General features: G+C 31.9%; 2 protein-coding genes across 5 annotated transcripts; both read right to left on the bottom strand.

Annotated features, from left to right (window-relative positions):
* On the bottom strand, positions 285 to 9,489 carry LOC109344064 (flowering time control protein FCA). 4 transcript variants are annotated; one of them, XM_019582670.1, is made up of 16 exons: positions 9,093 to 9,489; positions 8,425 to 8,495; positions 7,420 to 7,498; positions 7,245 to 7,327; positions 7,090 to 7,141; positions 6,918 to 6,956; positions 6,699 to 6,766; positions 6,147 to 6,198; positions 5,583 to 5,662; positions 5,438 to 5,502; positions 2,790 to 2,843; positions 2,390 to 2,687; positions 1,492 to 1,656; positions 1,272 to 1,400; positions 1,059 to 1,106; positions 285 to 516 (listed from the first exon to the last, which is right to left on the bottom strand). In XM_019582670.1, the coding sequence occupies exons 1-16, from the start codon at positions 9,298 to 9,300 to the stop codon at positions 508 to 510; spliced, it is 1,500 nt and encodes a 499-aa protein (XP_019438215.1). In that variant the 5' UTR covers positions 9,301 to 9,489; the 3' UTR covers positions 285 to 507. The 4 variants fall into 4 exon arrangements, with proteins under 4 accessions (XP_019438215.1, XP_019438218.1, XP_019438217.1 ...); XM_019582673.1 differs by lacking the exon at positions 285 to 516 and having other exon boundaries at positions 829 to 1,116; positions 1,272 to 1,295; positions 1,353 to 1,400; XM_019582672.1 differs by lacking the exon at positions 285 to 516 and having other exon boundaries at positions 830 to 1,116; positions 1,272 to 1,295; positions 1,346 to 1,400.
* LOC109344063 (stachyose synthase) lies at positions 11,127 to 14,948 on the bottom strand. Its single transcript, XM_019582668.1, has 4 exons — positions 13,509 to 14,948; positions 12,909 to 13,086; positions 12,467 to 12,834; positions 11,127 to 11,830 (listed from the first exon to the last, which is right to left on the bottom strand). Exons 1-4 carry the CDS (start codon positions 14,946 to 14,948, stop codon positions 11,264 to 11,266), a joined length of 2,553 nt encoding a protein of 850 aa, XP_019438213.1. The 3' UTR covers positions 11,127 to 11,263.

Here is a 27,205-nt window from a genome sequence, read left to right as displayed (position 1 = left end):
ATTATATATGGCATGCGATATTTCAGCTTCTGATAAATAATGTGTCGTTTAGATATCAATTTTTATTTTATTTTATAGGATTGCTTGACTCCTAGACAAACAATTTGGGGAAATGAATGAATGAAGAAGGCGTTGGTTTAGTGGTGTAAAACTCCACTGGATCCCTAAGGTCGATTCTTTGATTCCTAAAACGACATTTGTTGGGAGGGACAATCACAGACTTGAATTTATTCCTTACCTAAAAAGGTGAAGAGATAGATACCCTTGGTAGTACCAAAAAACAATTTGAGAGAATGAGATGGGGTCATTATCATTCATCACATGGCATTATTAGATCTAAAAACACCATTCATGTTCAAATTCAGTTCCAATATAGACAATTATTTGATTGTGCTTGATCATAGAGTACATCCAATGGGTACCACTTCTTAAATATGTAGTGCCTACAATAGTAGTGGAACCTGAATTTCTTATCAAGCTCCATAATCTTTAATCATGTTCCCATTCCTATTTCACCAACAACAATAAAAGTACAAGGCAAAAACTTTCTGTGTAACGAGATTCAACAGCACACAAAAACAGAAAAAATTATGGTCTGGCAGCACAACAAAATCAAAAGTATTTACTTAAACCCACAATTTTTTCTACTTCACTAAGTTTCAAGCATTCAATCTATTTTGCCTCTAAAAGAAAGTTAAGCAACCCCACTATTTGAATGTAAAAATCTGTAATGAAGGTTAGGGAATTAATAAAAAAGGATGGCCCAGTGTCTGAGGTTCCTACTTAGTGGGATTTGGATAAGGTAAATGTATGCAGCCTTACCTCTGCAACGGATAGGTTGTTTCCAGGATTTGAACCCATAGCAACAACCTTAGTGTTGCGCCAAGCTACATTCGATAATGTAACATATTCCTAGTTGCATAGTAATAGCTATTGCAATAAATAAGCTCTGAAGAAACTTCTAGGTTAAATCTATAGCAATTTGGAGACCACTTTATGATACAAATAATTGAAGAATATGTGATTGCACTAGCCCAACAAGAAGAATAACATCACACCTGCTCAACATTACTTGTTTCTGACTGCTTCAGATCATTATTTATATCCTGCAAGATTACAATATGGATGTTATGTACTTATGTAATAACATAGGTTGTGAATACAGTGTAGTAAAATATGGTACAAAAGATACAAGTATCCTCTAGCACATTAAATGCATGCTTAATACAATATTCATAACAGGAGAGAATGAGATACATTCCAGAATGCACCTGATGTCTTTGAGCAACTTGTTGAGGGGAAGATGATGACAATTGTGAGTGAAGACTGCTATGGTCCTCCTGCCCTTGCGGCTTCTGTGATTCTTTCTCGTAAAGCACATATTCCTCCGGCTTCTCCCACTGCACCAACATGCACGGTAACCATCACACCTCGAAGTAATAGAAATCTAAAACATATTATATGAACAAGATCGAAAGGGTGAGACATTACTCGGCTTTCGCAGGTGACACAGTTATAGTAGTACTTTTGACCATCAGGACAGTAGTGTTCACTCCAGTCACAGTCTGGAAAAACTTCATCTGGGAAATTTATAGGCACAACGGGTGGGATGCTGTCTACAACTTTATCAGGATTGCTTCCAGTTTGAGTAGGTAACTGTGAAGAACATTAAACTGAGAAAATTAATGTACAGGCTGCAAAATAAGATACTTAACCAGTATCCTGTCAAATTAGATCAGTCAGGATGCAATGTATTTAGAAGTCAGATACACAAGGAAAAAAAAGAAGAGGTTGAGTTTGACACAACAGTAAGGTTGTTGCTTAGTGACCATGAGGTCACGGGTTCAAATCCTGGAAACAGTCGCTCCCCTTGCAAGGGTAAGGTTGCATACATCTAATCGCTCCAATTCCCACTAAGTGGGAGATTTGTGCACTAGGTCGCCCTTTTATATATAAGGAAAAAAGAAGTACATCACAATTTTAGTCCTTGAAATTGGTAAGCACCGGTCATATTAGTCCCTAAATTCTGATTTTGTCAATCAAATAGGTCTCTAAGACTATTAAATATAAATTTCAAGAACTGATACTTACAATTTCAGTGAATAATATAACCCATGCTTACAATTTCTAAAAGTCCATTGCATGACTCAGCTACTTTGAACAGGACAGAAGGCACCCGAGACATTCATAAATTTTCAGGAGAACAAGAAATATGATATAAAGATTAAATTCTGTAATGACTGACAACATATACCCAAGAGTGAAATAAGTGATAATATCACCTCAACTACGTCCATCCACCTCTTCAATAATAGAAATTTATTTACATCAACCAAAATTTCTCAGAAAGAAACATTACTTAATGATGATCGATTCTTCAGCAACTAACCTGTGAATTTAGTTTCTGCTCCATATTTTGAGCTGATGAATCTGCTGGATGCGACTGTCTCTGCACCTCCGTACTAAATGGTTGAGAAGACACATTTGGAGCTTGAATTGGCTGCAAGGGCATTGAGACCATTTGTGAATGTACTTGTTGGAAAGGAAATGGCTGTTGTACCACAGAAGTGCCACATTCCCAGTTTTGCATTTGAGAAGTAACTTGTGGGTGTGGAATTGTGGGATGATGTGGGCCAGTAGGCGGAATACTCCTTCCTATATTGGAATTACCAAAATTTGGTTGTGGCCTGAGACAAATCATTAACCAGAAAAGTTATTTAGAATGTTACATTTATGTTTCAATCAATATGTAAGTCAGAAGAAGAGGAAGACGAAGAAACAAAACAAACCAAGCTGCTGGTTCTTGAGAACCGGGTCCGAAATTTCCAGGTAAATATTTGCCCCTGAAGAGAGAGACGGGAACATAACATAAACACAATTCGGATAATCAACAGCATTAACAAAATATCAAACACGTATTAGTGTATGGAAAACCAGATTGGTCATTGAAGTGGAAACTAGTTTACATTTCAATGGTCTGACTAAGATTGAATTACAGTCAAATTGGAGTTTTTAAGAAAATAATTTATTTTTAATATATGAATATATTTAAAGAAATTTTTAAAATAACGAATATGAAAAATACAAGAAAAGCTAACACACTATTATAACATATATTCATCTTATTAACACAGAGATTCGACAAAGTTTTTGATATGATTGTAAGTAATAGAGGAATCCAATCAAGAATTCGACAATTCCAAGAATAAGAAGTAGAAATTCTTATGAAGAAGAAGAACTTGAACTATCTTATTAAATGAATTAAGAATTACAAGAAAAAGAGTGTATTTTTCGTATGAATGTCAATGAATATTCAGTAACTTGCTTCACAAGTTACTTATACAAGTTCAACAAACAAAACTAACTTTCCCTCCAAATTCTCTTCTAACTACCTAACTGAATTACAATTCTACCCTTACAATAATACTGCCATCACAATAATGCCCCTAACAGTTTTACATTGACTATCAATCGAATAACATAACTTTCACCATTTATCCAGACTTTGGATCGATTATACATAAATTAAATTAATTTTATATTACAGATAAAAAATATCCTTAAAAATAAAATATTACTAAATATTTTGTTGCTGAATATTATTTTTCAAATGATTATATTAATTTATTTTATCGAGGGAGACATATAAAATTATATAAACTATATGGGGTTAAGCTCTTGAGCCATACTATAAGCTATAGGAGAGGATAGTTTAGCGAATGTTGAGACAAAAGACATACACCACTGAAAACCAATTTGGTTTTATGCTAGGAAGGTCGACCGTGAGAGATACTGAAGGAGCCAAAGGGGCCTTGCACATGGTTTTCAAGGATTTGAATAAGGCCTATCACAAGTTGCCTAGAAAGGTATTGTGGAAAACTCCAGAGAAGAAACTGTTTGAATTGCATATATTCGAGCAATCAATAATATGTATGATGACGTCAAGACCAGTGTGAGAACATAAGATAAGGTCTCAAAAGATTTTCCTATTATCATGAGTGTATGACTACACCAAGAGTCAACATTGAGCCCATACTTGTTTACATTGGTCTTGAATGATCCAATCCAAGAACTAGTACTACAATACATGTTTTTTGCGAATGATATTGTCCTAGTTGTATACTCGAGAGAAGCATTAAATGGGAAACTAGAAAGGTGGAGACAAGCTTTAAAAGTGTTACTTTCTTATAAGTCGAAGTAAAATGGAGTATATAGAATGTGATTTTAGCAAGAAGCAGACAAACTACGCGTAGAGTTAAAAATTGGAGATCATACCATACAAGTCATTAGATTTAAGTATTTTGGATTAATCATACAATACAATGATGAAGAATGTAAGACCCGCGAGACTGAATGTTAGGTGGTAAAATATTAACAAGAGAATAAACTCCATATAACATAGATGAGAATGTTGTGGTAGATGCGTGGATACACTAGACAAGATAGGATTAGAAATGAGTGCATTAGAGAGAAAGTTGGAAGCCCGATTAAGAAGAGTAGACCAGTCTCGCGGAAATTGTTAAAAGCCCAATTAAGAAGAGTAGATCAAATGAAGGTTAGTTAATTTATAGAGAAAGAGAGAGATCAAGAAAAACTATAGGTGAAATGAATGAAAAAGATTTAGATATCAACGTTTTGTCAATATACATGATTTATGATAGAGCACTATGATTTTGTTCGATCCATGCAGCTAACCCCACCAAGTAAGATAAAAAGGTTTGGTTGTTGTATGTGACATTACAAAATAAGCTTTGTTGCTGTATTTGACTTTTAAATGTTGATACTATAAATTATAAATAAGCACACTAGCAGCAAAAAGTTTTAACAAGAGACTTTGCACAGTTAAACTGGTTCCTCATTCATTGATCCACTTGGGTATGTGGTCTGGCTCACACAACACTAGAAAATATGCACTATTAATCCAGGTAATCAAATAAGGGAGAACATCTTCTGTCCCAAACATTGTACCACTTTATGTGCCCCTTATTTCTTATTGGTTAGAAAATATAAAGTTAATATATTTTTAATTTATGTTTTACTTTTGTGACCAATGAGAAACAAACGGTACATGGAGTGGTACAATGTTTGGGATAGAAGATGTGACTCCATCAAATTATAAAAACCTATGATAGAATCTACAACAACAACCTAGCCTTCCTTTACCACAAGGTAGGGTCAGGTACATGTTTTTGTTCCACTGCTATAGAATATGATTTCAATATTTCCTTTTAGCATTCTTAGGTAAAGATTCACTGCCACTTAACCAAGTAAACATAGTTGCTTGACTGAAATTCCCTCCCTACTCTAACAAACAACAATCAAATCTTAATCCATACTCTTAAAAAAATAAGATAGAGCTTGTGTTCCACTAATCTATTAACAACCAAGATTATGATGAACAAAGAGCTTATGAAAAATAAAAACAATAAAGCAAAACCTTGATTCGCCAGACTTAGGTTTCATAGGATCAGCAAAACGAACAATTAATGGATTGTCACAGCCCTACATGAATAAAAATATAATTTAAGCATGCATTCAAAATCAGAAAAAGAAATATGTATCAAATGATAAATTAGCTTTACTCTCATCGTGAATTTTCCATTCAACCCTTCGATTGCAGCTGATGCCATCTCTCTATTAGAATATTTGACAAACGCATATCCTTGGAAATCAAGAAACAAGTCCATGTGACCAGTTAGGTGAAAGGGAGAACCATGAATAATAAATTGATGAAAGAAATTAAATACAAGACTTGTTCTGAAAGAAACAATAGCCAAAAATACCAATAGTCCATGATGAATGGGGCAAGATCCTCTCTATCTATGTCTGTGTGTGTGTATGGACTATGGACGAATGCAGGTTCCAAAATATTAATACTTGGGTAACTTCACACATACTTTTTTTTTCAAAAAGTTAAATTCTTTAAGCAAAACATAGCTAAGTGAGATCCAAAAGAGAGAGTCTATCTCATCCTTACTTTTCCCACTGCCTCTCACTCTATCTCTCATCCTTTTTAATTTACTTTTTCAGGTCTGCAATATCCTTTGCTTATATTATACTAGAAATTTTAAAATAAAAAACTTGCCAGTTCTTTAAAGCCTTAGATATCATATGCAAAACATTAAATGACAAGATCATGTACCAACCACGAAGGTTTGGAATGAAGACTTCTTCTACATGACCGTAGGGGGAAAATATCTGCAGAGAATATGCATAAAAAACTCAGAAACAAAATATAAAGTATAAGATACCTAACAAACCACTGCATATGACTATAAAGGATATTCCACAATATCCTATATCAAAGCAAAATATAGGGCTACCATAATAGAAGAACAAAATATCATATCAGCCGTCTTAAACTGAATCAGGCTGCCAAAGGTTACAAATATATGTACATATTACTATATTAGCAACAAACGTATTTGGTTCGTTGTTAGCTGCAAGCAACATGACAAAGCATCCACAATTCCACATGATAACCCGTATTTCCATTTGTAATATCTATTTCCAATTTTAAGAGGAGCCATGTCGGCAACAACAATTATCCACCCAACCTAGGATTTCTACAGTTAGCACATCCTCAAGTTAAAAATAAAACATTGGACACAGTCATTGGCATGAATAAGATTTTAAAGCAATTGGTGTTTAGGTCAAGGAAAAATATATTGAGATGGATGTGAAGGACGAAAGCATACATCTTCAAAATCCCTTTTTGAAGCTTCTTTGTTGATATGACCAACATACACTTTATACAACACCACCTCTGAAACAAAAATGGAAACAAAAAAATAAAGTTAAAAGTAGAAGTGATCAATTGAAAAACAATCGCATAAAAGAATAAAAAACTAGATTAGACAATCATATATTAAAATAGTAGGCCACAAGCAATGTTGGAAAGTAGATAAGAAAATCACCTTTTAAACGACCTTTCATTTCTAAGTTTCTTTGAACTCCTACTAAAATAATAAATAACATTAGTTCTCATGATACTCAATTAATCAGCTTAGAAGCCAAACCTGGCTAAGACATACAGTATTACAGTCTTTAAACAATAGGTTCAGGGGGGGTGAAAGTTAAAACAATTACCAAGACGTTCACGTTCTCGATCAGCATATCTGACAACAACTGGAGAGGCTTCCTAGGAAATATAAATAGAGATCAATAAAAATGAGTTTCAACTAAGACAATGGATAACAGGAAAAAATGGCTTAAGACATTCATCATAGGTAAAATCTTCTTACCCCAGGAAAAGTATACTGATTGTTTAAAGCGTTAATAGCCCTGTCAGCTTCATCTAGTGTTGCATATTTCACTAAACAACTTCCTGCACATGTCAACCAAAATTTAGACTAATTGATTACTTGAAGATATGATATGTAACATATATGAATAGGAGCATCAAGTGAAAATCATTACCTTGTCGTGCACCAGTTAACTTATCCTTTAAAAGAACAACCTCAATAATAGTTCCATATACTTCAAACACAAGGCGAACCTGTTTTTGAAAAATTGAAAAATCAAATCGAAAAGGAGAAAGAGGAGTAAGGGATATAAAAAAAAATAAATGTAACATTGAAGAAAAAAATAAGCAAATACAGAGTTGAGCATTCTTTTAAAGAGATGCATGATTAAATGGCAAAAGAAAATTAAACCAATGAAGAAAAACCCTTTCTTTGGATGGAGGGGGAAGAGCAAGGAGAAATGGCTTAAACTTCACAACAAGACATTGTTCACCTGTGCATTACAGGAAAGGCCCTTAAAATTCATCTACAGGTAGGACAGATATCTCTTTTATGTTGAAAAGGATTACAAATAAGCGAAATGTGCGATTGTGCAAGCAGACATAAAATGGAGTGACATAGCAAACCTTATCAGTTGAAATCCTGATATCCCAGTGCCACTTATGTTTGAACCAAAAGTAGAATGACAAATAGATCACATTTGGGTTAGAGAATAGATTTTTGATGAAGCACAGCGAGATCAGAAATGGAAACATGATTGGAATGGATTGATCATTTCTACTCTAGTGTTTGGTTACACAAGGAATGAAAGATATCTGTTTGTTTTCAAATTACTATTATGTTTGGTACAAGGAACCATCATGGAATAGAATCATAATCATGACAAAATCAAGATAGATAGGGTTGTGAAAAACTGATTTGACCCTTGCACCTCAGGAACCACATTCCCACCACCCCCTTAGGAAATCATAGTGATTCAAGTCTTAGCTGAATCAAGGCCTGGAATTTAATTTGCATGTGTGCATTCCAAGTATTGTTGTGTACGATACAGAGGACTCATCATTCTCATAGAATAGTGACCGGAATTTAATGATCATTCTATGTACCAAGCACACTTTTCAACCACAAATTAAAACACAAGAGTCAGAGAAATGTTGATTTTCACAGGAAAGAAACTTACATCAGCCTCTGTTGATGTTCTTGGAACTGGTGCAACATAAACTTTTACATGACTGCAACCATCCACTTGATCTGAAAGAAAGAGAAACTGTGAGCCTAACAATACAAATAACCCTTGCATAATAAATCTATAATTACTAAAAGTTATATTCTCATGGAGAATCACAAGAAAAACATAAAACTCACCAGTTTCTATTTATTTTTCAATACAAGCACAATGAAACTATAATGTCATTGGACATCAAATACCAAATTGGACCGAGTATTTGAAAGTGAATCTGATAAGGGTATTACACCTGACACAAACAATGTCAATGAAATTCACAAGATACAAATAATGAGTGAATAGTTTCTGCCAAGAAAAACCTCTCTTTAGTCCACAAAGTGTTAAAAACCAGTCAACTCAAGTCTTTTATGGTTTTTTCTCATTAGTCAAATTGGTCCTGCATAGTGCATAACACTAATCCGATTGGGTTTTTCAGTTTTTACACTCTCGGTAGCTATACCTATAATGAGACTTTTCCTTCATATCAGATGACTCTGAAGTCTTCTCATTCAGTACACTCCGAAACTTAAATCGCAAACAAACTCTTCCGAAACAAATGTGAAGTATCTAGAATAGCGTAATTGTTTAAAAATAATAGTAATAATGACAAGAGAGTAATGTACCTCCTTGATGCCAAGCTCGTTTGCGGAAAGGACGGGGTGGCATCGAATGGTTGTTGTTGAAATGATTAACATGTTGTTGTTGTTGCTGTTGTTGATGATGATCATAGTATGGATTTGGGATTGGAAATACGTTATTATTATTATTGCAACCACTTCCGTGATTGAAAGGATGAGGGTGGTGGTTGTGGTGGTGATTATTATTATTCATGATGGTGGTAACGGTGGTGGTGGTGGTGGTGATGGTGGTGGTTTTGAATGTCTAGGTTCGGTAATTGTTGAAATAAACGCGAATTTGTTGCTGGTTCTGATAGATAAGTGGAGAGCTTTTGTGTTTTCCGCTGCTATTCTCTCCCGGCTTGGAAAACAATTGAAACTCAAAAGAATTTCTCAAATCATTCTCAACTCAGGGTTTTTAGCATTAAAAAAAGGTTTTCACAACAAACTTGTCATAAAAAATATTATTAGAGAAAAGATTGGAAATTGGATTATTGGGAGCGACATTTGTTACGAGAGTTAGATATGAACTCTGGAATGATTAGTTACTTATTCATAAGGGTTATAAAATTTTATGAGATAATTATCATGGATTTAATATGTATACGGGGTAAGTGTTTTTACATTATTATTAAATCATTCACCATTCATATGTTAACCATTATTTACTCTCAGAAAAGTATAATACAAATCAATAATAGATAAGAGAGGGGATTCACTTACTCTAAGAGTCTCATCATAAACATCAATTCTAGAGACATATAATAGCTTAGATCTATTCACTAATTCAAAAAACTCAATCTTTGGTTGAATAAATGAAAACTTTTGCTTATAATTGATATTATTTTATTTGAGATTTCTATAACAATATCTAACATATGTCTAAAATTCTAAGACAAAGTTAATTTCATGAGTTAATTAATATTGGATATGTCTTACATAATTGGATAGGAATGAGTTTCAAGGAAAAATTGGCTATCAAATAAGATCATTAAAATTAGTTGGGTTAAGAAGAAATTGGTCAAGATTTGAACCAACTTGATAGGAATTAAATTGGTTTCAATTATGTTAGACAATTATATATAATTAATATTGAATTGAATCAACTCAATATTCATTTGAAGTTTGACTCGTTTTTTAGTTGGATAACTTTGCTTATGAATTAAACGAGTTGAATTTGAGCTAAAAATTAAGTTTCTTAAATAAAATACAACTTGATTCATTAAGTTCATAAGCTAACTTGAATATATATATATATATATACACGTGTAGAAAATATTTAATTATATTTGAGTTCACGAACTAGATCAATTGAACTGATGAGTTGAATTAAAAAGTTTGCAAACTTTTGACGAACCAAACCCATTCGAGTTGACTAGTCGAACCGAATAGTTCACGAACATCACAAGATAAATGTTAATTTGGTTCAACTCATTTCCAGCACTAGATAAATGTCAAGAAACCAAATATAAGGTACAAATATATCTTTATATGCACTTGTCTCTATGAGCATTCTACATGAGAATGATTCCGCCATGATAGAGAACAATAGTTTTTTCTTATTTATCTTCTTGATAAGAATGGTAATTTGTTATTTTAGTAGTGAAGCAAAGTACAAGTCTCCATGACACAAGGTAATATATTATAACCAAGAAGTGAAGAACTAAATATGCAAAGGAATGTCCATTAATTAGTTAGACATTGAAGGTTGAATTTGAAGTACAAGATTTCCTTTCCTTTTTTCCCTTTTAGATACAAATATGATTCTTTTGTTTACTAAAAGATTAGGTAACATGAAGGTGATTTGTTTTGTACTACCAAGAGTATCCTTTCATCTTTTTGGGTAAGGAACTAATCCATTTTGGGATTCGTGGTTACCTCTCCCAATAAATGTCGCTCACAGGAATCGAATTTTCGACCTTGGGAATCTAATAAGACTTTACACCACTAGACAAAGCCTTGTTGGTACCAATTAGATTAACTACACAAGTTGATATCAATATTATCATCAAAACTTGAATAACATAGAAGTAATACCAAAAAAGGGTATTATGTATAATTTATAGACCAAACCAAAAAGCAACCACACTTTATATAGAGAATGGTTAATAACATAAAACCAAAACCCAACACTACTTTATTGAATGAAAAACAAACCTTAGTATCACACTAAAATTCTAAAAGAAAATGGCTAGATCAGAAACTCCACAAGACTCTTCAATCCAAGGAATGTTGAGATTCAATTTTCCATCAACTACCCATTCAAAAGAGACCTCAAAGCCATTCAAAAGAACCTTCTTTGGACACTCACTTGAATAAGCAAGGAAGTTTCCACCACCTTTAACCTTAACCATTGCACCACCCTCAACATGTTCCAGTTCCTGAATTGTCCCTACACTATTGAACATATTTGTTAGCCCAATTGGTGCAAATTTAATGCTTACACCACTTACCTTTGTGATTGGCACAAAGCTATAGAGTTCAAAGGTTGAGGGTTGGATTGTAAATTGTATTGGCTCAGACTTATGAGTCATGAAAAGAAGTTCCTCAGCTTGATTAAGATACACTATATATTCTTCAAACTTTCCCATATATGATGCTTCTTTCTTTTGGTCCCATTCAATCTCAGTTACATGCACTGAACCAGATATTGGCTTGTAGCACTCAGAGAAACCTCTTATTGCTTGCAACTTTGGGTCCCAACCAGCACCTTGACAGTTGAAAGCACCAATAACTGCACCAAACTGTCTTAGGAAAACAATTGTTAACTATGTTGTAGGAAACATGGGACATAACATAAGTACAATTTTCTGAATGTCTTGCCTAGTTTGAAAATGTTATATAAAGTTGGAACATGATTCAAAGGAAGTGAAATAGTAGTTTGTTTCATTCAAATGAAATAACTTGGTTACAAAAATTGTTGACTTGTGTTTGACTGATATCATGTACCTACTAATTGCCATGTGTATTGAACAAGTACTCATGTACATCTAAAGAGTATGTATATATATAGGTCGGCTCGGTGCATGAGGCTCCCACTTAGTGGGGTCTGGGAGGATAGTTATATACAGTCTTATCCTGCAAGCGCATAGACTGTTTCGTAACCTCATAATTACTGAACAACAACCTTACCGTTATGTCAAACTCACTCTCTAAAGAGTATATATACCCGCAAGTGCAGAGACTGTTTCCAGGATTTGAAAACGTAACCTTATGGTCACTAAGCAATAACCTTTACTGTTGTGTAAGCTCATACTCTCTAGAGAGTGTGTGTATATATATATATATATTAGATCCTATAGCAAGATATTGTTGAAAAAGGAAAAAGTGAAATATAAAACCAATTGAACAAATATATGAAGAGAAGGAGGATATAATACCTTATTGAAATTCCACATTTTGAAAACAGTTTTTTGGTCAAAGAGAGGGTTGTTGAAAAGGCAATCTCTGGTTGGAAGAGGGAAACTTATGCACCTAGGTACTGTACCATCAGGGAACACAAGCTTCTTAATGAGATCAAAGTCATGTGAGCCAACATGGTCACTCAAATAAATTGGACCACCACAAATGGCTCTAGACCCTGCATGATATTTGGCACAAACATGGTCTGATTGGAACATGTCCCAATCAGGCTGAATCATTTGACCCATCCACAAGCTGTTGTAGGAACAATGAATCATATGAACACCTTGTAGCCAAAATATTCCCATTGGGTCACCATTGGGATCTTGGAACCAAAAATCATCACCTGAAATAATAAACTTTGGTTAAATGGTTTTTTAGTTAACAAAGTTCATAAGACTAGATATATATATTGCTTACCAACTCTTCCTATTGAAATTTCTTTTGTTCCTAGAAAGAAAAAGTCATTGCAATGCTGCATGCTAGATATGATTCCAGTTCCATTAAAATTCTTGATAATTGATTTTGACAACCCATCATAGTAAGCCTTAGCAAGCTGAACTCTACCTCCATATCCTTCACACACATATTCAAGAGTCTGCAGTTTTGAAAAAATAAAAGTGTATAATCGAAGTTAATGAATACTTGGATAGTTGTTATGATACCCTAGCAAGTTTGATGTCACTGATTTAAATTGTGGACCGTATCATATAATATTATGGTTGCGGTGACCGCTGCAATCGCATCACACCGCAGTTGCAGTATGATATCGAATCACAATAATGCGGCCATATCGAGCAGCAGTGCAACCACATCGGATCTCATCAAATTCAAAAGTATTTATTTAATTATAAAGTAATTCACACCGCAATTTGCATCAGAGCGGCTGCAATGACTGCAATCACAGTAAACACAACCATGACTACAACTTAATGTTAAGATGTGTTTTCACATATTGAATGTAACCTATAAAGTGAAAGTAGCTTATGTTAAAAATAAGGAAATAAAACAAAAACTCACATGAATGACATCAACTTTGACTCCTGTAATACCAGATTTTGCAAGATGAGAATGCATAGAATCATAAAAGTCATAAGCTTGATCAGGTTGAACAAGTCCAATGGAGCCTTTAACAATCTTCACCACAGCAAGATCATGCATTGTTTTGTTAAGGCTAGGGGAAAGTATGCAAGGTACAATATTTGCATTAAGATGTGTAGTTCCTGGCCTCACACCACCCCAAGCTCCACAAAGTGCATGCCAAACATAAATGTCATCCAAACCTTTGAACTTAGTCCTCAAATCCCTTGTGTATGCTTTCATTCCATACTCCTCTTTCTTGCAACAAAAGCTTCCACATTCTATGCTTTCATCACTACCATAGAGATCTTCAATTTCCTTCTTCACCTTCTTGATCCTAGATTCAATCTCGGCGAAGTTAGCATTCTCATTGTCAAGTTCTATCTCCACATGCTCAAGTTCAATCCCCTTAGCAATCAATGCCTTAACCTTGTTTGGGTTAAAAGAAGGTACATTAGGACCCAATATTAGACCACCTTTGTATTTCTTGAACTTGTCACCTTCATCTAGCCTATGAAGCCTTGCATTCATATGTACACCACCAAGAACAAAGTTTTTCGTGTCCTTATTCGGGTCGTCGCCATCCAAATTAATGCTTTGCCATCCATCATCAATGATCAAAAACCTCGTAGACAAGCCGGCCTCATCGAAATCCTTGAGCCCATGGAAAACACCAATGGGATTCACAGTTAAATAAAAAGCATTCCAAGTGCACCAACCAAACTTGTCAATTATATTTGGCACTGCTTTCTCTTCCAAGAGCCTAAAAGTATTGAGATAAACTCTTACAGCACCATAAGCCTCTCTCATCAAATCATAAGGATTCTCAGAAACATGAATATAAGCAATAGAACCAAAACCTGAAACTTTCACTTGGGTGGAACCACTTTCTGCCAATATATGAACATGGCCATCAGAGCCAGGATTAAGTGAAGACCTGAAATTTCCTTCAATGATAGGAATGATAATAACATAGGACTTAATTTCAGGAACATCAAGAAGAACCCATTGGGTATCAACTTGTAAATCTGAACCAGAATTTCCAACCCATTGAGTAGACCACCAAGTTTTGAACCTAAAGATACTAAGAAAGTTTCTTTCAGTGAATCTACCCAATGAGTTTATTAACATATCAGAAGGGTTTTCTTGAGAGAAACCAAAGAAGCCACCTTTATGAGACAAAGAGATAACCCTTTGAAGCAGAGAAGGTGGTGCATCAGAGGATTGAAACAGAGAGGAAAATGAACTAAAAGATACATTTTGAGGCACTTCAGAGAGTAATGGAACACCTCTTACACTGAGTTTTCCATCAGATAATTCAAAAATGTTTTGTAAAGATAGTTCTAAGTTAGAATTCAATGGATCATTTGGTGGAGCCATGCAAAATCGTTGAAATCAACAGAAAGAGAAAAGAAGGCTTGAAAATGATTCAAAGCTATGAAAGAGTGAAAACCTTGCTTTGTTCACAAATGATGAGAAGAGAGATATCTATATAGAGAATTTGAGGACTATAGAAAAGGAAAGAAATAAACTTGGAGGGTGACAATATTTGATATACTTGAATAGTATTATATGTGAAGATTCCAAGATTATTGTGATTCTTCCTTGGAATAAATGAACCAGAATATGCAATATTTCACACAAGAAATGTACCACTTCATCTATATATATATATATATATATATAGATTTATATAAATTATTATATCATATGGTATTTATTTGTATTAATTTCTTGAAGAATCAATCGTGATACAAATGAACAACATGACATAGTGATAGTTTCTAAACTTTTTGTCTTATTGAAGAGTTGGTATATACACTTTTTCCTCCTATTAAAAAGTGTAACATCTCAAAGTGACAAACTATTATCTTAAGAGTTAAAATCTTCATTTATTTTTGAATTAATTTTTTTTAGATTTATAGGTATTTTTTCTCCTTTCTGAACGGTTGGACTCGTAATCATAATAGTATATTGGCATGTACCACAGAAGATGAATTAATTGTAAGAAATTATGAATTGGACATGTGGCAGTGGAAAACTAAGCTCATGCGGTTGTATATGAGAGAAAGTGGAAATGTCGTGTCACCAAAACTAAGCTCATGCGGTTTCATATTCTTAATATTGTGATCCTCTCATCTCCTGAATAAGGATCAGTTGTCCCATTTTTATGTCTCATCATATGGAGTCAAGTGAAAGTTAATACCTGATTGAAAAGAATAATAAAAAATAAAAAATAATATTTTTATACTATTTGGTATGATATAATTGATTTAGGACATGAGAACAAAAATTTTTGGGAAGAGATAATCGTTCTTCATTTTAATAAAAGAAAGCTCTCCCATGGGGTGTTAGCCAAATTTTGTTACCTTATTATCCTAAAATAAAAATTGATTCTGCCAAACATAATTTCAATGAAGTCTACGTAATTATAATTATTTTCTAATACTATGTGGACTCCTAAACCGTAATATTGTAATTATAATTGTGATTATTGCTTAAGAGAAAATATAATGATTTTGAACATCCAAATACAATATGCTGTGTTGTGTGAACACGACTGAATGGTCCATCCTGATCACCGAGTGAGAGATTCATGACTTTGAACAAGAGAAATTCTGGTCGGATCATATTAAACTCGATTAAACATAATAACCCAAAAGTAAACTTGGAGGTTTGCTTAAAATTAAAAAAAAAATGAAAAACTACTATAATTTGTTTTACTCAGATCCTAAAAATGATGAAAATATGTTACTTAATATAATTATACATAATTAATAATTATCTAAAATTTTACATTTATATATCATTATATATTTATAGAAAAAATTATTAATTATATATGAAATTATTTGGTCCAATCGAACAATTTAATCATTTAAACCACTTAAACTTAATACAACACATCTTTTGGTTTAAGATCCGATTCGGACTTCACAATATTAAGAATATGAAACCTATGGTGGACGAAAAAAGTAAACACATTTAATATCATACATAAAATAACAATATAATATTTTTAAATATTATAAATATGACTAAAACGGTGTTGGCCATGATTGTTTTCAATGCTCCAAGACAGTAGAGACATGGTTCTTTCTTCATTTTCTTGTTATATCTTTTATTTTCCTCTTTATTGTTAAACTAATAAGCATCCTCATGAAATGTACACATATTTTTCAAATTAGAAATACATATATAATAGAAAAAGTATTTAAGGCTATAATGATATATTAGAACTTGATCACTTATTAATACATTATCAAATTAGTCAAAATAATGATAAAATAATATAATGGTTTAACTAATAATTTATTAGTTTAATAGCATATTAATTAAATTATGTACACTATAATAAAGTCATAAATATAAATATCATTGTTTGCAATATATAATCCAATTGTTACAATGATATAACGATGGACGAAGTCACAAACAATTTTAAGGTTTGAATGAGCATGTATTGTTTTCAAAAATATGAAATTATTTCTTGTAGAAAACAATTTCAGTCAAATCAGTTTTGATTGATAAATTACGATATAGTTTGACCAATTATGACTAATATTTTTAATCTTAACTGATTTAATTACATATTTGTTGTAATTATCATATCATATTGTTTAGGAGACCAATTCACTGATTTTTCCAATTGATAACTATGATACGTTAATATTATTCTATGTTATGATTATAAAATATACTCAAATAAAACTATTAATGAAAGAAAAAAAAATTATACACTAACAATATAATAATTTTTTACATTATTAATGTATCATTCAACAATCATATTTAATCACAGCTCTTAAATAATATAACTATGCAAAGATGATTAGTAATGGTATAAATATTTGCATTTGATAATATATAATATTCCATTCTTAATGAAAAATATGAGTATTAAAATTTGGCCTTGTATTTAAGAGATGACACACATCAGCGAGGAGGAGAGATTCTAATGAATGACTATACTATGAATTAAAAATGATAAGAATGGTTCTAATGAATTACTGGTATTAAGAACCAATAATTGGGATTCAGATTTAATATATGAGTTTATGAATATTAATTTTGGATATGTATACTAAGTCTTATAAGTTAGAAATTTTGTATTGTATAATGATACGTTTAGTATCTTAAAAATCTCAAAGTTAAGATTTAGAGATTCCCAATTTTTATTTGATATGAATTATTAAACAATGTCTTAAGTGTGTATTAACATTGCTGATTTATTTATTGTGAATAATAATAGTATGCATCAGGAATGTTAATCTGCATCTTATAGTCACTAGTTAATATAATAATAAAACAATATTTACATTATATAACGGTTTATTTAATATTTCAAATAGAGTTAGATTTACCAACAAAACGTTAGTACAATAATATAAGACTCATTGGATCTCTAAGGTTGAGAGTTTGACGAGAATGACATTTATTAGGAGGGACAACCACAAATCTCGAAAGGAATTAATTCTATATCCAGAAAGGTGAGAACATTAGTACAAAAAAATAGGGTTAAAATTAAATTTATGATATTAAGTAAGTTATTGATATTCAATATTTTTAAAGCACCTATAATTGTTATAAAAAACCTATATATTGAACATAAAAAAGTAGCTTAATTAATTAAGTTGTTCAACATAAAAAAAGGTGGTCCAAACTTTTATCATTTCCTCTATTCATTTTATGAGTGTTCTGGTATTATTCAGACTGCCATTAATTATTCCTAGCTGTATACTGGATTCTTCCCAATGGCACTTTTTTAGGTATAAAAATAGTAAAATAGAAAGTTCAAATGGAGAGTATAATAACATATATTATTTAAAAAGTATATTAGCTCTTCATTTGTATCCTAAACAAATTTGTATCATCTATGATATTGGACGGACTAGTACTGGATGAGATAATAACATATATTATTTAAAAAGTTTTAATGATTCAGATTTTAAGTATTGGATTGTTCAATATATGAGAAGATCTCAACTCTTAATACGCGTACATATATTAAAATTTTCCACAGTTAAAAAAAATCAATTATTAAAATTTTAATTTCAATATATTTTTTCAGCCTAACTTAAATTTATATAGTTTTTAGGGCAGGAACCAGATATATCTTTGCTAAAACTTAGCAAGCAATTATTGCATATTGAAGTGCATTATTGAATCCATATCAGTAATGAAGGCTGAAATGAATGAGGCAGAGGAAAAATAATACCACCAAAGAAAATAGAAAGAATGAAGGTTAACTAAAAATGAGATAATTTTTTTAGTTGTCCGGTTTTGAAAAAAAAATAAAGGAAAATGAGTGGAATACATATATATCTTATTATACAAGGAAAAAAAATGTTTTTTAAGATAAATAATTTGATATATTAAATACATTTTCATTCACTATCAATGGCGAATCTGAACATAAAGTTTAGAAAATGCAACAATATTTAATTAAAAATATTGGAAATGTCGTGTTAAAAATAAGATGCCACTGAAAGAGTTGTTAGTTTGGTTGCTGTCAAAGTCTGTAGGACTAGTTTGAATTAAATAAACTCCTATTTAATAGGTATGCTAGACTATTTGATTTAGTATGCATTCTATTTGGAAGACGCCAGAACCAAATATCATCACGTAAAGCATTACCTCTATCAAGCAATAGATAGAACTGTGTTTGAACAAATTCTGGATCGACACACATCCAAGGTGGTGTGGTTATCAATGAAGAAGAAGTTCGGAGGAAATGAAAAAGTAAAGAAGGCTCTGAGAAATTCTTTGAGAAGAGAATTTGAGATCCTAGAAATGAAGAAAGGAGACCATCACTGATTACTTCGCAAAAGTAATGGTAGTTTCAAACAAATTGCACAGCAATGGAGAAGATATGTCGGATTCCAAGATTGTGGAGAAGATCTTGCGAACACTAACAGAGCAGTTCACTTGTGTGGTGGTATCTATTGAAGAATTTAAGGATACATATGATATCTCCATTGATGAACTACAAAGTTCATTAGTAATGCATGAACACGAGTTCAATCGAGTCAAAAGAGAAGATGAAGACTAAGTTCTTAAAGTGGAGGAAAGAACAAGCTCTAGGAGAGGCAGAAGATCATTTCGAGGACGCGGTCGAGGTAGAGGAAGATACAATGTCAACAAAGCAACTATTGAGTGTTTCAAATGTCACAAATTAGGACATTTCCAATACGAGTGTCCTATGTGGAACAAAGAGATAAACTATGCAGAATAAGATGACGTTATACTGATGGCATATGTGGGTGACCACGAGAGAAAAGATATACAGTTTGTTGATTCAGGATGCTCAAATCACATGTGCAGTGACACAGGTAGGTTTTCATGTTTGGATATGACATTCACTCACTCTGTCAAACTTGGAAACAATAACATAATGAAAGTGGCTGGAAAAGGTGTTATCAAACTAGCACTAGGAGAAATCTGGTACACTATAGGAGATGTTTATTTTGTCCTTGAGCTTAAGAACAACTTGCTAAGTGTTGGGCAGCTTCAAGAGAAAGGTTTGGCAGTGTTATTTCAAGAAGGAGTGTGCAATACATATCATCCTCAAAGAGGATTAATTGCACAATCTATCATGAGTGCAAACAAAATGTTCATGCTTCTGTCCAAGCCACCACGTACACATAAAATACAAGAAGAAAAGAGTAGGGAGGTAAATTGCCTTCATACAAATGGAGATGATCTTTCAAAGCTCTGGCATCAACGTTATGGCCATCTAAGCTATAAAGGGCTACGCACACTGCAGTACAAAGACATGGTTCATGGTCTTCCAAAATTCCCAGCCTCAACTATAACGTGTGGATTGCTTGAATGGAAAGCAGACAAGAAATGCAATTCCAAAACAGTCTTCTTGGAGAGCAACTCAGCCTTTGGAGCTCGTTCATTCAGACATTTGTGGTCCCATATCCCCTGTGTCTAACAGTGGGAAGAGGTATTTTCTAAGATTCATTGATGATTTTAGTCGAAAAGCAATGGTTTATCTGCTGGCTGAAAAATCGTATGCTCTAAATTGTTTCAAACTATTCAAGAGTATGGTTGAAAAGGAAGCACGTCTGTTGCTCAAGTGTCTTCGAACATATAGAAGAGGTGAATATACTTCAACTGGTTTTAACATTTTTTGCAAAAAACAATGGTATTCGAAGACAACTGACAAATGCCTACACACCCCAGCAAAACAGGGTCGCGGAGAGAAAGAATAGAACGATAATGAATATGGTGTGAGCCTTACTGTCAGCAAAAAGGATTCCAAAGTCATTTTGGCCTGAAGCAGTGAACTGGACATTTTATGTTCTAAATCGATGTCCCACTTTGGCAGTTAAAGATGTAACACCTCAAGAAGCTTGGAGTAAAATCAAACCTCATGTGGATCATTTCAGAGTTTGGGGCTGCATTGCTCATGCTCACATTCCAAATGTCAAACGAGGTAAATTAGACAATAAAAGTTCAGTTTGTATTTTCTTAAGAGTGAGTGAAAATACCAAGGGATGTAGACTTTTCAATACTGCAACAAACAAAGTTATAGTGAGCCGAGATGTGGTGTTTGAAGAGAGTGAGTAGTGGGATTGGGGAAAAGAATATGAAACACAAGTGAGTACAAAATTAGAATGGGGAGAGAAAATACAAACTGAGGGAGGTGATACCAATATTGAGGAAGAAGAAGGAAATGTGAGTGAGATTAAGGGAGGTAATGAAGTGAGTATAAGTGATAGGGAAGCAATAGTAACTGTTGTAGAAAATGAGAGAAGAGAGAGAAGAATGCCTAATTGGATGGATGATTTTGTGAGTGACAATTTTTTATCTGATGATGATGAAGCTAATATGGTGCAAGAAATAGGAATTGAAGATCCAATTCATTTTAAAGATGCAGTAAGAGAACCAAAATGGAAGCAAGCCATGGACAGTGAAATAAATTCCATTGAGAAAAACAACACGTGGACTCTCTCTGAATTATCAAAAGGTGCCAAGAAGATTGGAGTCAAGTGGGTTTTCAAAACAAAGCGAGATGAAAATGGCAAGATTATAAAGCATAAAGCTCGTTTAGTAGCTAAGGGATACTCTTAAAGACAAGGTGTTGATTACTCGGAAGTCTTTGCTCTAGTGGCTCGGCTTGACACAATAAGGATGGTGATAGCATCAGCAACTCAAAAAGAATGGAAAATCTATCAACTTGACATGAAGTCAGCCTTTTTGCACGGCCAGTTAAGTGAACATGTTTTTGTTGATCAACCAAGAGGCTATGAAAAGAAGGGCAGCGAACACTTAGTGTACTAGCTGCACAAGGCATTATATGAATTGAAACAAGCTCCAAGAGCATGGTTCAATCGCATTAAAGCTCATTTCATCAAAGAAGGTTTTGAAGGTTGTGATAGTGAACAAAATCTTTTCACCAAGAAGAGCAAAGAAGGTCAAATTATTATTGTCAGTGTCTATGTTGATGATTTAATTTTCACTGGCGATGATGAGTCTTTAATGATGGAGTTTAAGGCGTCAATGATGAGTGAATTTGACATGTCAGATTTGGGATGCATGAGTTATTTCTTGGGTATTCAAGTTCTACAGAAAAAGGAAGGGATTTTCATATGTCAAAAACAATATACAGAAGAAGTCTTGAGGAGGTTTGGAATGTTGGAAAGCAATTCAGTTCACAATCCTACTGTACTAGGCATGAAGATTCATGTTGATGCAGAGGGGGTGCCTGTAGATGAGACTTACTACACGCAAAAAATATAGTGGCGACTCCAAATATCCCGTAACCTTTTTGGGGCGCAACAATGTGTTATTAACCAAGAGCTCAAAATCGCGTAGCTTTTTGGGTCGGACAAAAGTTTTTTGCGCTTTTTGTAGTCTAAAAAAACCAAGAGCGAAGAGTGTTATTAAGTTTGATTATTCTTATCAAGGATCCAGCCATCAACTAGATTGGGTATGGTGACCCTTAACCTACTAAAAAGTTGTCTTCTACATCTTAAAATAATGATCTACGTAAGGTTTGGTAAGTGTGTGGTGTGCTTTCTTGAAGGATTTGACTGCTCTAAATAGGGAGTCTTCTTAGTGTGAGACTTATAATAGAAACTCATATTGAAATAGTCACGTTAAAATGAGTAATTTTTTAAATGAGAATAATAATAATCATAATGGGAATAATAATAGTAACAATAATAGCCCCTCTTCATCTTCATTTTCTACACATGAGTCAATATAAGTGTATATCATTTTGTTATAGTTTAATAATGTTAGTGTTACAAACACCATAATTTCAAATAGTATATTTTTGTCTACACATATATGTCTTATGAAGTTGGAATTGTTAATTTTAGCACCTATAAAATATAATAGGTAGATATATAATCTCATGGACTTATTTTTTCATTATGATTTTGTGTTTGTTGATATTATGTAGTCAAAATGAGGGGTATGTTTTCAGGATTTGGACAATTGCATAATTCTTCTCCTCCTACACATGCTCATGCTCACTCTATTCGTCTCATGTTGGTATCTCCTCATCCCCAACTCCACTATCATCACCAATAGGTATATTATTATTCATTTTAATCTTCATTTTTCAATGGAGAATTTGTCCCTTGTCTTTAATTCAATAGAAAATAAATACATGTATATTCTTTTCTCTTTAAAATTCATTCATTTAGTACATATTAATGATAATAATAAATGAAACTTCATCATATTTGTAAATTTGGCTTTTTACATGTGTTGCCCACTAATTACCATAAACCTATGTATAAAGAAGAGAGAAATAAGAGAAAAAAGTAGAGGTGAGAAATACATAAAAGTTGGGGGAAAAAATATGGGTTCTGATCTGATAAATAATTTCAAGTCAAAATGAGTGATAATAGTAATAATAGTTGGTCAAATTAATGTAGTTCAATATTAAATGACATATACATGAATGTTTGGAAGTTAGACAAAATCACTTATTCATCAAAAAATGATGTATCGCATGTCAGACCTTGGTTAAGTAGTTAAATATGCATAAATATAGAGTTTAAATAAACAACACAACAAAAATAGAAGTTCTTGGTTATGGAAGAGGGAAAAACAGAAGAACTAAAAGGGAAGAAATGAGAAATACTTGAAAATTGGAAGAAATTATTGGTTCTAATGAAACAAATTTCAAGTCAAAATGAGTAAGTAGCAATAGTGGTAGCATGTTTTTGCTTAGGACATCTAACGTAAAAAAACTCATATTTTTTGCTTCAAATAATGTATTGAATGACATATATATCTTATTTATACTACTTTTTTGCTTCACATAATGTTCAAAAGTAGTATTAAACCAAGGTGTTTTGCGGCTCTTGGATAATGTCTCTGAAAATTGTGATGATATAGAATATAGCAGTTTTGTTACCTTTCAAAACCTTCTTCATGCATAATTTGAATTACTTAAAACGTGATATTAAAGAAAATTTTGTTTTTTTTACTTCTTAAAAACTTCCAAAACTACTACTTGAAATCAGGGTAGGGAACAATGGACTTTCACATATAAACTGTTTTTACTTGAAATCAAATTAACATGTGCATCAATTAGATTATCATATACGTGGCATTAAATATATATATATATATATATATTATATATATATATGTATATGAAAATTAGAGCATTAAATATATATATGAAAATGAGAGGAAAAAGTATAAATTGTTTAAGATAGTTTAAACAACAATAAATTATACTGATACCCCTGAGTTTTAGCGAAATTACACAAACCACCCCTCAATTTTCTACACTTACACAAACCCTCTCATTTTTATACTTTTATTACACGGACCACCCCTGCATGATAAATAAGTACAATCTTTTAAATAAAAAATGTGATAAATGTAATTAAGTTAAAGAAAATATGATATATTGTATTGGTGACAAATCTAAATAATATATGAGTCGATGCTTCTTTATTATATTTGGTTCTTAACGATATAGTATAAGAACAATTTAAACAATATCTTTTTAAAATTGTTGATACATTTTGTAATAAAAAATAATATAGATATATTGATTTGTATATTATTTGAATTTTTCCTCATAGTACACGATGTTTTGTTTAACTTAATTGCATTTATCACATTTTGTATTTAAAAAATTACACTTATTTCTCATGCAATGGTGGTCAGTGTAATGAAAGTATGAAACTATGGGAGGTTTGTGTAGATGTAAAAAAGTGAGTTGTTATTTATGTAATTTCACTAAAACTCGGGAGTGTCACTGTAATTAACTTTTTAAACAATGGACTTTTATATATGAATTGTTTAAATTGAAATCAAACTAACATGATCATATACATACATGACATTAAATATTTATGAAAATCAGAGCATTAAAGTATATGAAAATCAGAGCAAAACGTATAAATTTTTATGTGCGTCAACAATGACTTTTATATGATCATGAGCGTGAACAATGGACTTTTATATGATCATAGATGTATAGATACATAATTGACAGTAGTAATATTATTTGGGTCTATTATTAGTTTAATAATTCATTAATATTTGGTTGTATTATGCTATGATATGTTATTTGTCATAAATACATTCCCGTTGGGGGAAAAAATGATAGTTACAATATAGGGGAAAAAATGATAGTTACATTATAGGGGGAAAAATGATAGTTACATTATAGGGAAAAAAATAAAAAACAGTTAACCATTAGAAGTTATAGATCTATAAACATAAAATTAGAAGTTATAAAGATAAAATTTTGAAAAATATAAAATACTCTATGAATAGTTATTTTATGTTTATTAGTATTAATGTAGATAAACATGAAATTAGAAATTATAAAAGATAAAATAGGAGAACATAAAATACGTCATGAGTAGTTATTTTATGTTTACTAGCGTGTTGACATGCACTGTCGTGCCTGTCAATCCGCTTTCCTATCGTTTGTAATGTATAGTTTATATTTTATAAATTCAAATATAATTTTTTGCGCTAAATTTACGGTTGAATTTATTCAATTGGTGTAATATTCAATTTTTTAAATACACTTTTAAAATAAGAAGATAATAATTATAAAATAAGAAAATAATATTATATGATTTTTTTGGTAGAAATAAAAAGATATTGAGGGCAAAATAGGAAAACACAAATTACACCATGATGGGTGGTTATTTTGTGTTTTCCCTTTATTAATAGTATAGATTAGTATTAGTATAGTTAAACATGACATTAGAAATTATAAAAGATAAAATAGAGAAATATAAAATATTTCATGATAGTTATTTTATGTTTTCCCTTAATCTATTAGTATTGATAACCTATGAAGCACAGATACGGATACGTGTATCGAATACGATACGTATCCGAAACGTTGACACGCATTTTTTCTAAAATATAAGATACGATACGTTCAGGGATACACGTATAAAATAATAAAAAACACATAAAATATGATAAAATTATAAGTATAAATTCAAACATCCAAAATAAAATAAGTTGTGGATCGGAGAGTACTGACTATTGGAGGGTCAATGCGGTGTGATGATATGTTGGTATGAGTCTTTGTGGCCTTTAAATAAGATGGTGTTTATTAAAAACGAATTTATCTTATCCTATTTTATTGAAAACAAATATATATATATCCTATATTTTATTGAAAATGAATCTATATATCCTATATTTTATTCAAAACGAATCTATATATCCTATATTATTGAAGACGAATCTAATACGTGTCTTGATATTTATTTATTTTATTTAATTTTTTTAATTTTTGAATACTCTATGGATACGTATCATTCGCGAGTCCGAGTGTATCCATGTTATATACGTGTCGGACACCGACATGCAAAGGTGTTTGACGAATCCGTGATTCAGAGTTGATAACAATATATAACCTTAGGCATTATATAAAGTTATATTGTATCATCATTGTACATGCTATGTTAGGTGTTATAACTAATATCATTTTTTATTAATTTTTTTTTATAATTGCATTATAAACTTATAACATTATAATATGTTATGCATATTAATGCAATACATACAATATCAATAAATCAATCAAAAAATGAGAATTAAACGTTATAAAATAGGAATCAAAATAGAATTATTTTATTTTATTAATAATGAAATGCGCTGATGTTTTTAGAAAAATATATATACTCCTTTTGTGACACTTATACTTTTATGATGGCTTATTTTTATCATCACATAAAATTGGCTACAAATATTAGATACAACAATACTACAAATAAAAAATTATATTAACAGTAAATGTACATATAGTAACTGAGTGTAAATGTACATGATTCAATAAAAGTTAATGAATTTCAACATGTAATATAAATTATATTATATGATTCACACAAACTGAAAAACTCACGTGCAAAAAAATTTCTAACATTTTTCTCTTCCTCCGATCACTCATTTTACTTTTTATCACAAGTTAACATTTTGTTTACTTTCCTCAACTTCTCCATATTTAATTTTTGATAAGTAAAATTAGAAGTAATAGGGAACAATCCATGGGAATGCACAGATATATGGCTAGATATTACCTTAAAAGCCTCATCCTATTTACTGTTACTTTGATTCTAGTTAGCCATAAACACCGGTTGATTCCAAGTCAATAAAGTGTTGAAGAGTGCTTTAAATTA

This window comes from Lupinus angustifolius, chromosome LG03, assembly GCF_001865875.1.
Source record: "Lupinus angustifolius cultivar Tanjil chromosome LG03, LupAngTanjil_v1.0, whole genome shotgun sequence".
NCBI lineage: Eukaryota > Viridiplantae > Streptophyta > Magnoliopsida > Fabales > Fabaceae > Lupinus > Lupinus angustifolius.
Note: the sequence above shows the minus strand (reverse complement) of the source record. Positions and strands in the feature narration are given on the sequence as shown.

Bases quoted from the DNA above. Each gene is read 5' to 3' on its own strand.
- LOC109344064 (XM_019582670.1), bottom strand. From the start codon at position 9,300: ATGAATAATAATAATCACCACCACAACCACCACCCTCATCCTTTCAAT. The intron at 7,142-7,244 runs GTAAGAAGATTT...TATATTTCCTAG, and splicing joins ATCAGTATACTTTTCCTGGG to GAAGCCTCTCCAGTTGTTGT. The intron at 5,663-6,146 runs GTTGGTACATGA...TTGATTTCCAAG, and splicing joins CTTCATTCCAAACCTTCGTG to GATATGCGTTTGTCAAATAT.
- LOC109344063 (XM_019582668.1), bottom strand. From the start codon at position 14,948: ATGGCTCCACCAAATGATCCATTGAATTCTAACTTAGAACTATCTTTA. The intron at 12,835-12,908 runs GTAAGCAATATA...TTATTATTTCAG, and splicing joins AATTTCAATAGGAAGAGTTG to GTGATGATTTTTGGTTCCAA. The intron at 11,831-12,466 runs GTATTATATCCT...TTCCTAAGACAG, and splicing joins AAATGTGGAATTTCAATAAG to TTTGGTGCAGTTATTGGTGC.